Source organism: Hoplias malabaricus, chromosome 1, assembly GCF_029633855.1.
Source record: "Hoplias malabaricus isolate fHopMal1 chromosome 1, fHopMal1.hap1, whole genome shotgun sequence".
NCBI lineage: Eukaryota > Metazoa > Chordata > Actinopteri > Characiformes > Erythrinidae > Hoplias > Hoplias malabaricus.
Window position 1 is genome coordinate 24,008,817 of NC_089800.1, and position 15,810 is coordinate 24,024,626.

The 15,810-nt window shown below is 36.8% G+C and overlaps 1 protein-coding gene across 2 annotated transcripts; it reads right to left on the reverse strand.

Moving 5' to 3' along the window:
- Window positions 1-2,852: 2,852 nt before the first annotated feature.
- Window positions 2,853-13,170, reverse strand: LOC136709589 (myeloid cell surface antigen CD33-like). Of its 2 annotated transcripts, XM_066684935.1 has the most exons (11): window positions 13,052-13,170; window positions 10,777-10,839; window positions 10,162-10,542; window positions 9,391-9,684; window positions 9,209-9,308; window positions 9,020-9,058; window positions 7,319-7,351; window positions 6,389-6,430; window positions 6,003-6,074; window positions 5,817-5,859; window positions 2,853-4,433 (listed from the first exon to the last, which is right to left on the reverse strand). In XM_066684935.1, exons 1-11 carry the CDS (start codon window positions 13,107-13,109, stop codon window positions 4,374-4,376), a joined length of 1,185 nt encoding a protein of 394 aa, XP_066541032.1. In that variant the 5' UTR covers window positions 13,110-13,170; the 3' UTR covers window positions 2,853-4,373. The 2 variants fall into 2 exon arrangements, with proteins under 2 accessions (XP_066541032.1, XP_066541043.1); XM_066684946.1 differs by lacking the exons at window positions 2,853-4,433; window positions 5,817-5,859; window positions 6,003-6,074; window positions 6,389-6,430 and adding an exon at window positions 6,633-7,192.
- Between the last annotated feature and the right edge of the window lie 2,640 nt (window positions 13,171-15,810).

The following is a 15,810-nucleotide window of genomic DNA, read 5'->3' on the forward strand; positions in this document are numbered from 1 at the left end:
AATGCACAGGCAACCAGTGGAGAGAGGCCAGAAAGGGAGTTATATGTTCCCTCTTACATGAACCCGTTAAAAGTCAGGCAGCAGCATTTTGTACTAATTGGAGACGTCTGAGGGAGGACTGGCTGACTCCAAAATGCAGTACATTGCAGTAATCCAGCCGGGATGTGATGAAGGCATGGATTACTGTTTGAAAGTGCTCATGTGTAAGAAATGGCTTCACCTTTGCCAGCTGCCTCAGGTGGAAAAAGCTGGACTTAACTACTGTGCCTTTTTGGCGGTCCAATTTAAAATCACTGTCCATCTTAAAACCCTAATTTAAGATAGTTGGCTTCACATACAAAGTCAAGGGGCCCAAATCAACGGGAGGGGCTTCACAGGGACCACTGGGACCAAACACCATCCCTTCTGTTTTGTTTTCATTAAAATTTTAAAAATTTAAAGCCATCCAGTCTTTAATGTAATTGAGACATAACAAAAGTGGTTTAATTCAGAAAGCATCTTTCTTCTTCAAAGGGACATATATCTGGCTGTCGTCAGCGTAACAATGGAATGCAATGCCATGTTTTCTCAAGATAGAGCCCAATGGGAGCAGATAAAGTGAGAAAAGAAGGGTCCTAAGATTGAGCCCTGTGGAACCCCATATGATAGGGGAGCTGAGGAGGATTCTGAGTCGACAAAACTTACACACAAAGTTCTGTCTGTCAGATAGGACCAAAACCATTCCAAAGCGCTACCACAAATGCTGACTAGATGCTGCAAGCGGGAAACTAAAATGTTGTGTCAAAAGCCGCAGTTAGATCCAGCGGGACAAGAATTGCATGGTCCCCAGAATCATTGGCCAGGAGGATGTCATTGAAAATCCTGAGCAACGTTGACTCTGTACTATGCAAGGTTTTAAAACCAGACTGAAAAACCTCCAGGATATTATGCTCATCCAAAATTAATTTCAGTTGAGCATAAACAACTTTCTCCAAGATCTTTGAAATAAAAGGCAGCTTGGAAATAGGCCTATAATTAGCCCATACTGTATTGTCGAGGCCAGGTTTCTTGAGCAAGGGTTGTACTACAGCATGTTTATAACTCACAGGAACAACACCAGAAGACAGGCTGCTGTTAATAATGGCCAGAACCTGCTGCCCTATAGTATGAAAAATCTCTCTTTTATCAAGGTTTTCTTTCCTCTTCTTTGTCATGTTTCCTGTGTTTAGTTTCTCCTTGTACTTTTCTATATCACCTTTTCCACATGTTCTTACATGCCACGCCAGTGTTCATAACCTTGGATTACACTAATAATCTTGGACAACACATATGCAAAGCTGTATTTCTGTCCTGTTCTATTATTATATTAAATATCCAAACTGATATGTTTCTGGTTATTATGTAGTTTGAGCTAGATTTTATTGACAGAAATTAATTAATTATTAATATTCACATTGAGAATTATCCTGTACATACCCACTAGACATAATTTAACCAAACAAATCATAAAAGACATTCATGTTTACAATGGCAGCCTGGCAAAAAGCTGAAGCTAGTTAAAGAGGAAACACAAAAGAGAGAAAAACTGAAAGCAACATACTATATTTAATTTGGAAGGGAGAGGAAATGTGTGGGGTGGGTTGTTTAGGGAAATGACTATCTGACTGAAAATGACCATCATAAAAATAAATACTTCTGCCATAGACAAAAAGAACCTAACATGATGCCTTTTACTGTATTTCTTGAAATTAGAAATTCAAATGATTCAAATAATTCTAGCTTTAATTTTTTTATTCTTTGTACAGTAATTCTACTGTGTGCAGAAGCAGGCTGAAATAACAAGAAATAATAATAATAATATCTGATATCAACTAAAAACCTTTTACTGGTAGTAATATACATCTGCATATTCATAATGATATTCTAAGTAGACATAATGCAGTAATTTACATGTAAATACATTTTTAATATAAATATATTTTTAATAGTTACAGATATCTGCAATTATATTTTTATTAGTAAAAATGTAATTGCATTTTATTCATTTATTGTCTGTAAGTGCTTATCTAACAACAACTTGTGTTTTTGGACCGTGGGAGGAAACCGGAGCACCTGGAGGAAACCCACGCAGACACAGGGAGAACACACCACATTCCTCACAGACAGTCACCCAGAGGAAACCCACGCAGACACAGGGAGAACACACCACACACCTCACAGACAATCACCCGGAAGAAACCCACGCAGACACAGGGAGAACACACCACACACCTCACAGACAGTCACCCGGAAGAAACCCATGCAGACACGGCGAGAACACACCACACTCCTCACAGACACTCACACAGAGCAGGACTAGAACCCACAACCTCCAGGTCCCTGGAGCTATGTGACTGTGACACTACCTGCTGCACCCTTATTATGAACCTTATAATCATTTTATGACCCATTACCCATCTTCAATAAGGAAAACTGCCCCCTTATTATACGTGTGGATTATGAGGTTTGAAGCTAAACACAAGCTTGTTAAAGAAAATTTTTTTTACATTTCAAAAACCTAACCAAATCTCTTGCTAAAAAGCATCAGGTGGTCATAGCTTATTACTGGAAAACCACCACATTTAAACAAAATGTATATGGGCCAATTCAACCATTTTCTATCAGAGATAAAAATGTGCCAGACAAGAAATACTTGAAATGAACAAAAGATGTTGTCACAATAAGTTAGGTTAAAGTTGATGGTGTAGAGTACAAAGCTGGACTATTGTAGTGAAATTGGAGAAGACATGCTAGTCTTTTGTCAAATAAGTGATAAACCTTTGAAGAACACATTGTTTTATTGAAATAGAATTTAATAGAATTTTGATGAGCACGATGAGAGTAATACAAAGTGAGGAAGGTATTCAAATGCTTTGATATTCAAAGCACATACAATGTTGCAGATAAAAGTTTGCACATTGTACCTGTGTACACAATGTTTTAATACCACTGTTAATGACTGCAAGAGAGAAAAAAAAACATTTTTTTTAAATGATTTTGTTTATTGGAATGAGGTTTTCTAATTAAATGTAACATATTTAAGTATAGATCATTTCATTCTCTAAGGTGTTAAGCGATCACTTCTGAAATAGTAAAAATGTAACACAGAACAGTGTTATTTTTCTCTATTTTTTGAGTTCAAAAACTAACTGTGACAAACTAATTTGAAATGAATAATATAATACCTTAGATTCCAAAGATATTCATATTGCAATTTCATTATATAATAGGTTTACATAGCAAAACTCTATCTACATCTACATCCACTTTGATAAACACTTTAGAAACAAATATATTGAGATAAAAAAAAAAGTATAGAACTGCACAGTAAATGGAAGTGAAACTGGTAAAATGAGAAGCTGTGTTCAGCAGAGCTCTACAATATGCAAAATATGTCTTCATCCCTCAAATCATTTCTTAATTTCACTAACTCTTCACTAAGTCATTTGTGGTGTGCTTTACAGTGAATCAATCATCATTATAAGAGAACTGTACATTTCGTTTTTAATCTTGTCTGTCGAATATTATATCTACCACAGTGTTAGCCTGATGACTTGGTGACATCTCATCTATTATTTTCCACTTCAGAGTCCATTTCGAAGTCACTATCAAATGCATTCAAACCCTAAGAAACATAACTAGTGGTAAATGCCTGGGAAGTCTTCTCATCTGTATTGATTCACAGTACCTGGTACAATAAAAACACAGGTAATCAAAACATATATGGATAATCATATGGATAAAATATTATTGCAGACAGACCTGCTTAGAAACCAGTTTTGTTCTTTATATTCACAAGAGAGTGATGTCCTATATTAAAAACTTTTGTCCTTAAAACCTACTGGACTTGTGCCAAGCATGTTCATACAAATATGTTCACAAGCACAGAAACAAAAATAACAAAACACTGAAATACAAATTATGTTGAGGTTTAAAACAGTGAAAAGCAGAAGTCCATGATCAGTAGTCCCTCTTCTCATGTTGCAGCAGAAATAAAAACATGTGTTTTGTAATAGCTGCTAATTTTTGAGACAATAAAAAATTTCTCTTACGTATTTGTTTCATTAAACAACTCGAGTGTGAATTCTGGCTTGATTTTTTCCTTTTACCTGCAGTGAGTCCTTTTAAATCTGTATATATATGTATATGTACACACACAGTATCAGTCAAAAGTTTGGACCCATCTTCTCATTAGTCATTTGTGGAATAGGGCTAAGTGGGCATGTCCAAACATTTTACATTTTATTGAAGTGGTCACTGCTATTTGTGTTGCATCTCTTACTCGAATGAATATAAATCCGTACAAAATAAACTCGAAACATCACAAAGTGGTCTGATAATCACTGCATTCTTCATCAAACATTCCCATAAACATTCAGATCAGCCAAGTTGGTGTAATCATCCTCATCATAGCCCTGTGAATAAAAGAAAAAGAAATATAGACATTATTGTGTACAAGCATTTGTGCAAAATCACTACTCAAAATGGTTCTGGAGGCAGAAGGTACATAACTAGACACCAGCCAACAGGCCGGGTTGAATGTGACTGGATAAAATGGATTGAGGGGAGATTTTCAAATACTGTGCCATAAACCAATAAATCTCTGCCTAAGCCATCATGGTTTGCCTTCTCTGAATTTCAGAAATGTGCAATATACTGTACACTGTTTCATAAAAGTGTTGCAAATGTTTCAGTATTTTGTTTTGCTTAAATGGAGGATAATGTAACTTGGTGCCTCTGAAAAAGCTGCAAAATGCTCTGCTACGTCTGAGATAGATTCTGAAGAAGTACTTTCCTCCACATTTGGGTTACGACTGCTGCCTTAGAGGAAGCTGCAGACTGTTATACAAAGAAGTCCAGTTGCCTAAGAGGCAGATTCTAAAGAAGTACATTTTGCACATTTGATTGCTGCATTTGAAGAAGAAGTAGAAAGACACAACATTATTATTCAAGCATTTTATAACATTCTGTAGCAACTTCAGAGTCAGCAGTCATAACATAAGTGTACAGGAATATACTTCAACAAAATTATTTTTAAATTATTACATTTATAAAATGTAAATTCCTATATTTTATGTATTATAAACTCTGCAGCTTCCTCTGAGATTGCATTATCTTCCATTCAAGTTAAACCAAATACTAAGATTTTGTAGCTCTTCCAAAAACAGACCTAGGGTTAGGGTTTTTTATAAAATTATATTGCAAATGTATTTTTTCCAAAGACATTTCTGGTAGTCAGAGCAGGCAAACATTTGAAAATCCCTGCCTAATCCGTTTTAATTAATCATAAGAAAATAATTAGAAGTTTTTAGAATACAGCATAAAGGCATTGTACAGAATGTAAAATAAACCTTAAAACCTTAATTTAAAATAAAAGGAGATTGATATGTGATGCAAATTTGCATGATAGCACAGAGATGGGTCAAATGTCATTCCAGCCACTTTACATCTGTGAGAGTGTCTCAGATACATTTGCTAACATGTAACTACCACTGTCTGATGATGTGGGGCTGTTTTTATTTCAATGAATTAATGGTGTCATAGAGTCATCAAATGAGCCTGTGACTTAACCAGTCATCAAAATGAACACACAAAAGGATTATATTAATTTAATAATACGATTTAGTAAAATAAATATTAACAATGTAATAAAGATTTTTTGTGACAGTGATGATTTACATGTAGCTGAGAAATTGCTGGGTGGTTTTCTGTTTCCCACATGTTTTGGGCCCCAAGTTAATACCGAGTATGCTTCATGGCCTTGCCAGATCAAATGTGCAGGGCGTGAAATGACTTACTGCTGAACATGAATCCTTTGATTTGCTGTAGTATTTGTGTTCACTAAGGGGAGAGAAAAGCACAGAGAATTAGGGAAAGATTTAACTCTTTGCATGTGGTGTTTTCTCTGTTTTAAAACTGAATATTTCAAAACCAGTTACATTCCTGTGACTGTCAGTTCATACTGTAACTGTATTGTGCTCTACCTCTTTGGAGATGGAAAGCGAGGTTTGGAGAATCCTGTGCTCATTGACACAGTGTTTATAGAGTTGTTTGGCCTGTGAGAACAGAAGTATTATTGTTTCTTTATAAAAATACTGCTATTCAAACATAGAACATGCCAGTCATTAATTTGACACACAGCTAAATACAAAAAATCTAGTAAATACTGCTAAAACAGACAATTTTCATGTTGAGATATGTGTTTGTAAATTTCCGTCTTTTTGGTCAATGCCATTTCAGAAACATGTAGATTATCTTACAACGCAGACATGTGGGTACCAGTGGTCATCTTTCACTAATAAGTAACTATTCACACCAAAGTACATTTTCCCTTCAAAGAATATACATAAAGAATATAAAGAATATACACCTAGAGGTCGTCTGTGCTGCAGGCTGATCCCTTCGATAACTCCTGTAACAGTAAAAATAGGCTGTTAACATATTAATAATGAATGAATAAATAATAATAGTAATATTATGGGTGTTGTTATTATTAATAATACTTTATTCATAATTATACATGAACTAAGTAATAATAATTATTATTATTATTATTATAAAATATAATCAACCCTGCCCTCTTCCACTGAAGCAATAAAAACAAACTTTGACACATACTATATTTATAAGATACTGAGGAATACCTGAACTCACAACACACTAGCCTATTCTCTGTCTCTTACATTAGAAAAGACAACCCATAAGATAGAGCCTTTTCTCAAAGATCTCCCCAAATCTGGAATAAATATCCTGTTACTGTTCGAGTTAAGCATCTTATACTACTTTCATTATAGGTAAATATTATTATCTTGAAGTCTATTTGAACTATTTGTCAGAAACCATCCACCTGACTCTGGACTATACACTTCCTTCTTGTCTCTTCTTTCTCTGTCTCTCCAATGTCCTGCCCTGATCAGTGCTGAAGCCAGTTTACTGCAGTTCTGCCCTAGTGTGGTCCTAACCCGGCTTTCCCCATCATGCTGCCTGCTAGCATAGGACTGCATTGTCAGAATGGAAGTTAAACCAGTTTATACTGTGGACAGTGAGCTCACACACATCTTGTAATCTCACTAATGTTTAACTTTTTTGGCAAGTATACTTAAACTATTTCATAGTTAGACATGCTCCCTTCTCCAGGTCTTCTCCAAGAGAAATTCAATCCACTGACCTGATCCTTAGGAGTACAAAATAAAACAAACCAAAAAAAAAAAGGGTCATCAAAAGTATCCAGCACAAGTATAGGTTCTGACATCCTACAAAACTGCTAAACAATTTCTTTAAATGGACAGAACATGCTCACCTGCGGGAGATTCTGGAGATACGACTGAACACTCTGTGGACACGAAAAAATTACAGTCATTTGGTTTGAGAAGAAAAAGAAGTATACATTTGGTGCTTAGTTATAAAATTGTATATTGTTTCAGAAACTCATACAGTTCATTTAAATAGAGCCGCTATGTGATCATCAACAAATGAAATCTCAATTACTAATGCTACTGCTGCATTTACTTTTAAATTATTTGTGCCCATTACTGGTTTGAATATAGCACGCCAACTGATATTATACAACTAATGGTTGACCACAGTGCCACAGAATTGTCCAGACTTCTCAGAATCAGTGTGTCTGCATTCGCTCACTGTCAGTAACAAAGTAGACACACTCCCTTTTCTTTTATGAAGTGATAAGATACTTGTCATCTACTGATCAAGAAATTATCAAATGTGAAATCTATTTTGCTGTAGGTAAAAAAAACCGTGATTCTATAGCTTGTTGGAATTCTGTTTCAATTTCCACTTTGCCCAAGTTAGCAGTAACATTATATGTATCAGATGCCAGTGCTGGATGATCCTGAAGCTGGCTGGTTATTCACCAATGTCTTATCCACTTATAAGACAAGTTAATCAGTTAATCTTTGTAACATACGTTAGCTTTTGCATTTCTCCAAGTGTGTTTGATCCTGCTCAACAATGCACTATGTATAATACAGGAATAAATATGAACAAATTAGTTCATATAGAAATTAAATAAAAATTAATTATTCATTCATTATCTGTAAGCGCTTATCCAGTTCGGGGTCGCGGTGGGTCCAGAGCCTACCTGGAATCATTGGGCGCAAGGCGGGAATACACCCTGGAGGGGGCGCCAGTTCTTCACAGGGCAACACAGACACACATTCACTCACACACACACACCTACGGACACTTTTGAGTCGCCAATCCACCTACCAACGTGTGTTTTTGGACTGTGGGAGGAAACCGGAGCACCCGGAGGAAACCCACGCAGACACAGGGAGAACACACCAACTCCTCACAGACAGTCACCCGGAGCGGGAATCGAACCCACAACCTCCAGGCCCCTGGAGCTGTGTGACTGCGACACTACCTGCTGTGCCACCGTGCCGCCCCTTAAATAAAAATAATAATTAACAAAATTTTATATTACTATACATCAAATTTTCAATACAGCTTTGGGTGAAATTAAGAGGGACAAATTCGAACATGACAAAGAAGAACAGAATCTAAACTAAAAAGCAGAATACACAGATAAAGAAAATAAAATGCTGTGTGGTTTTCAGCTTACAAAAAATGAGAAGTGGTTTCTGCATTAATTTGAAACACCCAATTCCTGCTTGAAAGACAAAATTAGACTTAAAATATCTCCAAGTTCTGCACCACATTTATTCTGGTTTTGAGAACTGGTTTGTTTTGCCCATATTTGGATGCATTGCAGAGAATAATGGACTCTGAGAAGAGATTTTGCAACTGAATACAAACACAATTGAATTATTCTTTCATTATCTGCAAGACTTATCCAGAATAACTGGGCACAAGGCAGGGGGAGCCAGTCCTTCACAGAGCGACAGAGCAAGGCTCAAACCCACAACCCCAAGACCCTGGAGCTGCATGACAGTAACACTTCCTGTTACACCACTGTGCCATATACAGTATAGTGTCCACGGTGTGAATTAATATTGTGAATACTGTATGGGAATTATCTTACCCATTTTCATTTCTAGACCGAAGCTCTTGGATCTGTCTCCTATAGATTACATTTCATAAAGTATTAGATTTAAAGAAACAACAAATTCATCATAGTGCAGTATGATTACAGTGAGTAATATAAGAACAATAGCATGATGAACAAGTTGATTTATTTACATTTATTGATAGGTAAATAATTCACACTCACTTATATTTCTTGGTCACGAAGAAACATACTCCTCCAAATAAAAGAGCGGTTCCAGCCACAGCCAATACTGGAGCGATGATGTGTACATAACTCGTTTTCCCTTGAAAACAGACAGGTGTTTTTAAGTATCTTAGCAGGATACAAATGTGACTAGGTTTGACAGAGGAGCTGATTTCACTCACGCTTTATATATATGGGGATGCTTTTAAAAGACTTCAGGCCGCCATGGAAACTGACATTGCAGGTGATTTTTGTGTGATCATCCGCCTCTGTTGGCGTCACAGTTAGCAGGGATTCCACCTCCCAGTTTCCATTACCGAGGGATCTGCTGCTCATCATCACTTTACCATCTTTATTACTCCAGGTGAGAGTGGGGGGGTGGGAGGGGCAGGTGTGCTTGACAAAACATTTTAATGTAGTTGGAACTCCTTCTTCCAATGTTTCTGGTTCTTGCACTTCTGGTGGATCTGGCCGTTCTACACAAAATAACAAAATGGCCAATAATTATAAAAAAATATATAAAAAGACTATCAAGTAACAAAAGGCAGGTGCCCAGACAGGGAATGAAATGGTATTGCATTACCAAATGTGCTGTCTACAACAAATTCTTACAAGTGTAAAAATGAATTTAACAACTCTACTAAAGATCATAAGCCAGGTTTTTGAAACACAACTGATTGACAATTACAAAAGTTTTATTGCTTTGCAGCAGAGCAGACAAAATGCAAACCGTGGTCTTTAAAATGCCATAGAGACGCCTCAAGTAAACAGCAAACTATATTCAATATGTTATGCTCAAAAGGTACAAAAATCGTCTTAATATCCATTGGTGCATCTTAATTTATTTTCCCACAGGGTTAAGATAAATTTCCTGAGTTAAACTAGGATTTAGTTTGTGATTCCTGATAGCAGTTGCAAACAGAGTCATATTCAACAGAGGAAAGCATACTTACGGATCATGGTGAATAACACACATTTCTCCACAAAGGAAAATTTATCTGCCTCTATGAGTTCAGCTCTGAAACAGTACGGTCCATTGTCATGATCTTTGACTTCATCTATCTCTAAAGTGCAGTTGTGATCAGGAGCTCCCAAGTGCCCAGGCAATTTTGTGCGACCCTTGAAGTTGTCTGAAATTAGAGTTGAATCTTCATGATAGATGTTTATTTTCTTGTCATCTTTTTTGTGCCAGATTCCCCTTATACGTGAAGCTGATTCTTTTTTCCCAGGATAATTGAATGTGCAGGGCACGACCACACAGGATTCAACCAGTGCTTTCATGTCAGGTACAACTTGTGCCGTCCAATCTTCAGAAAACCCAGTGGTGAAGATTGCTAGATTCAGAAAGAGAAACATATAATACACTTAAACTTTTCAAAAAAAAAGTTTATTAAACCAAGTTTTTTACTGGACATTAGTCATTGCCAGTTATATCCAGATGTTAGGTTTCCCCAGTCAGATGACATTTTAACTTTTAAGATAAGATAAGAAGTGTGTGTTTGTGTATATATATATATATATATATATATATATAAGCATTTTATGGAGTTTTATTACTGAATACAGACCTTGAAGACAAAGCCACAGAAGGACTAATTTCCCCTTCATCTTCAACAGTGAATATAAGAAACCTACAAATGATCAGTAAATATGAGAAATAAAGAACAAATCAGTAAAATTAACATCTGAAACAGGACTCAAAAAACATTAATATCAGTCTCTTACATATATTCAGAAAATTACATGGAATAGGGTATGATTGTTACTTATTGTTAAATGACATATTTGAGTATGTTTTTTGTTGACATTGCTTATGTCTTTAAAGTGTTCTGTATCCTTCCTAAAATTTCCCTGCAACAGTAAGTAAAGATTATTTGATCTGAAACCACTGAACAGAGCACATACAAATAACATGAGAGTAAATACATAAGATACATAGGATTCAATGTCAGTAGATAATTAGAATTCCATCTACACCACTCTTATTCATAAGGCTCATGTTTTTAACCAGTGCTTGTTCAGTTTGTTAAATACAGTCATACCTCAAATAAAAAAGTGCACAAAATCTGTTCAATTCTATTGCTTTTTTCTACAAATATCGGTCCAGAATTGCAGAAATTCGCTACAGTGACACTGACAACGCTCCCACTGTCTCTGCTCACTGTGTTAGACAATATCTAATTTGCTGGTACACCTTATAGACACAAAGTCAAAGCTCATCTATTGCATGGTGTTTCTGGATATTTCTGGTTTACTGTTCTCTGTCCAGCAACACGGCTGTGTCTAATCCACTCATACCAGGTTAACACACGCTACCACCCCACCTCCAAGTCAGTGTCACTGCAACGTCTCAAAAAACTTGCCCTTCCAAGAAAGAGTTCCACACCACAACGATACAGCTGTGCTACTTTTCATTCATTCATTCATTATCTGTAACCGCTTATCCAATTCAGGGTCGCAGTGGGTCCAGAGACTACCTGGAATCATTGGGCACAAGGCAGGAATACACCCTGGAGGGGGCGCCAGTCTTTCACATGGCAACACAGACACATTCACACCTACGGAGATTTTTGAGTCACCAATCCACCTACCAACATGTGTTTTTGGACTGTGGGAGGAAACCGGAGCACCCGGAGGAAACCCACGCGGACACGGGGAGAACACACCAACTACTCACAGACAGTCACCCGGAGCAGGAATCGAACCCACAACCTCCAGGCCCCTGGAGCTGTGTGACTGCGACACTACCTGCTGCGCCACCGTGCCGCCATGTGCTACTTTTATTAAACCTAAATAAAACCCTTTAGATTGTGTAGAACCCTAAATAAGTGCCTTATACTTGGAAGTCTGAAAATTAGAAAATTACAAATAGCAGTGGTTCCTACAGGATATTACTGGGGACCATAGGAAATTATCAGTCTAGTCCTGGCGTTACGTGCTCAAGGCAGGATTTCATCACTTATTTGCTGGTCTGTAATATTTAAATAGACAGTGATAAAGATGTGGCTCAGAGACATCCAGTAATATCAACTTTTCTATGAGAGCCTGAGAAAAAGTATTCGCAAGGTAGATAGAGCGACACATACACACTCACAAAGACACACACACACTTCACTCCTTCACACCTGTGGACAATTTCACACAGCCAATCAATATACCAAGCTCTCACAGACAGGTACACAAAGTGGAGAACAGACCCCGTGCCCTGCTGTGGGGTAGTGATGTCTATGCAGCTGTACTGCCTTATATACATATATTTTAATTAGAAACATTTCTTTGAAGGGATTACGTTTTGGTGTGGGAAATGGGTGGCCAAACCATTTGACTCGAAAATGACTGAGATAGTAGCCAATCTCTACTCGCTGTAAGTCGGTAACTAAAAAGTGAACAAAGGGAGCTGTATTTAGAATTAGAAACTGCAAGAGATATTTTAACCATGTCCTTGAGTTAAAATAACTTTAAGAAGAATGAAATAACAACTAAAATGGCTTTATCTACGTAAACAAATTTTACTTTTAATAAATGACTAAAAGTAATTTTCATTACACTGTTTTAGATGCCTTTGTCTGGATAAAGTCATCAGCAATTAGAGCAATACAAGTGTAACAGTCAAAACATTAAAATTTACAAGAACAGGATTGATTTATTAATATTAACTTTTAATCATTTAATGATGGTTAAGAGTGTCATTACTATTCCATCCTCAATATTAGTAAATTAGAGCTCAGTTTTAAATAATTCAAACTGCATTATATATTTCATATTCATTACATGATTATATTCTTGCTTTCCCTGAAATCTTGGTTTTATACCTGTAAATACATATAGAACATGAAGACTTACTCGGTGCTGTCTGTGTGAAGGAGACCGGTATCTGTTCTTCTGTTATGAGCTCACGCATGACCTCTTCAGGTCAAAGGATGTGAAGATCCAGCCCTCCAATACGTGTGTGTATGTGTCTGTGTGTGTGGGTGTGGATGTGTGTCTGTTCGTGGTGTGCCTCAACTGTATATGGGCACAAAAGTTTTTAGAAATAGACTTCTCTGTTCATGCATGGTTAGTGGAAAATCATAAAGCATGACCCCTAACTCAATTCCTGCATTTCTGCATACAGTAAACTAACTTCACTTAAATGGGGTACAAAGCTAGCAATTACTAGTAAATTAATGAAAACAATTGGAATTTTACAGTGAATTAATTGAATTTTACATGACTAGATTATAGTAGCATACAGCAATTCACTACACGCTGATCTAGAAACCCTCTGAAGTACTTTCCATGGTCTGAGCCTTCAAAATGAATGACTATGTGACAGATTTGCAGAAGAGTTAGTGTTCTAAAAATGTCTCTGGAAGCCTCTCTCTGAAGAGGCCTTTACTGACTCCTCCAACATTTTCTGTTGCCTACCTTTATGAGCCCACTTGTAGTTTACATTCTGTGTGATTACTTGTTACGTGCGTATTCTATTTTTGCTGGAGAGTGTACAGGTCTGTGCAGCACCTATTTTCTTGTCTGACAAGGGAAGACACTTTTCCAGAACAGCTCAGCACACTGTTCTGTGCAACACTTACTTACTTAGGTTTCTGGGAAGAGTAGGAGACAAGCATCTGTTTTGCTGTTGTTTGTTTTCAAATATTTTGTTGGCAAAGTTAGAAAAAACAAGAATACATTTAATCAGATAAAAGTAGGTGTTTTCAAGACTGTTTCAATGCACCCTGAGTACTCTGATCAGCCAGCCTGAAAGGAATTAAGAGCATGCGTTGTTTCTGCCCCCTCCATAGACATAAAGCCCATGGGTTGCCAGGTTGGGGAAAACAGAACATACACAAAGACGAGTTTAGAACTTTGGACTGTTACAGCTAATGTGCCATAAACAGCCTATTTACACAGTGTACATCACGTCACTGAAACATATACCTACACTGACAAAAGGCAAAAGTTGAATGAGCTGCCAGTTTGATTTAACGTTTCAATAATGATTCAACTTCCTTATCGGTTCTTCCCTTTTCCCTTAAATGTGAATCTTAAGAGTCAGATGTTTACTAATCATTCACATTTTCATATTCCAACATCAAGTTCCACTGTACATGGGTCAGTTTATGACTCTAATACTGGAGCAATCGTTAAATTTATTGGTTTAAAACAAACAAAAAAAAACACTTACATCCCTTAATCTGCTCATGTTACTTACTTCATCCATGTAACACCCTCAATCCATGGAGTTTACATCCCTTGTTTGCTCTGAATACGCATTTTATTAACTTAAAACACACAAACAATGGAGTTTGCATCCCTAAACTGTCTTTCGTCACTGCATTGGTCATTACTCAGTAATCTAAAACACACAAACCACTCAACAGTTTACAATTTTTATCCATGAATACATCTTAACTTTAAAAGACATTTTAACAGAAAATTTAATGGCCTACATCTTTCAAACATATCACTAGTATTTCTTCTTGTTTTACTTGGCCTCTGGTCATGGAGCTTTTTAAAAGGATGCCAATGCTTTTATGCCTGTTAAAATCTGATGTTATCTCTGTTCTCTTGTTCACTTGCATGGCTGTAGCACACTTTGTGTTTCACCTGGCAACCTGGGGTGGTGTACTGCACTGTGATTGGACAGTAGGCAGGATCTCAAGCCAAAACAAAATAGGGCTCCGCTCTAGAATGGGCCTCCTCATAGAAGAGCTGCAGCACTGCTCTAAGGGATGCCAGTAACTTAGACTGTTTCCTTCATCTCTAATAACACATACTGGTCATTTTATTATTTAGTACCGTATATATGCTACAGATTACTCCTTTAAGGTCCTTAGTCTGCCATGGTGTTATTTTATGTATCAAACTTTGTAATGCACTCGGTTTAGCCATGTGGGTCTTAACAGCAGTCTAACTGCAGGTTGTTTGTTATTCATTACTTTGTATTGAACACAGCAAGGTTTACTTCTCAGGGAGTTTATTTTAATCTTAATGAGAGGGCATTCTCTTCATACTGCATAGAAGCTTTTTCATCAATAAAGTTAGTTCCTTCCTCTGTGGTCTCAAACCCTTATCTCTGCAGGAAATAGGCAAATTTATACCTCTACACACTGTGAATTGTGATGAAATTTATTTTTACTAGTGCTTCCTTCAGTATCATTCAGTTTATAAAACTGTGTTTACATTTACATAATTTGTATGTAATCCTGGATAAGAGCCTCCTACATGACTAAATCCCAATGTAAAAAACAAATAAACAAATCAACAAAATATTTAAATTAGCTAATTATATTCTTACAACCATATTTAAAATATGAAATATTATATATAAAGGCTTCTAGGTTCAGTCACCTCTGGTCACAGTCTTGGAGACGTTTTGTTTGGTTTTCCCTGTGTCTGAGTTCCAGACATTTGCTCCAATTTCCTACAGATAATAAGTGGATTGGCTGTGAGAATTTGTCCACAGATGTGTGTGTGGGTGTGTGATTGGGTGAGTGTATGAATCCCTGCAATGGATTGCTCAGTGATTCCTGCTAGGCCTCACACCGATTTTGACCCTGAGCTGTGTTCATTCATTCATTCGTTGTCTGTAACCACTTTTCCAATTCAGGGTCGTGGTGGAT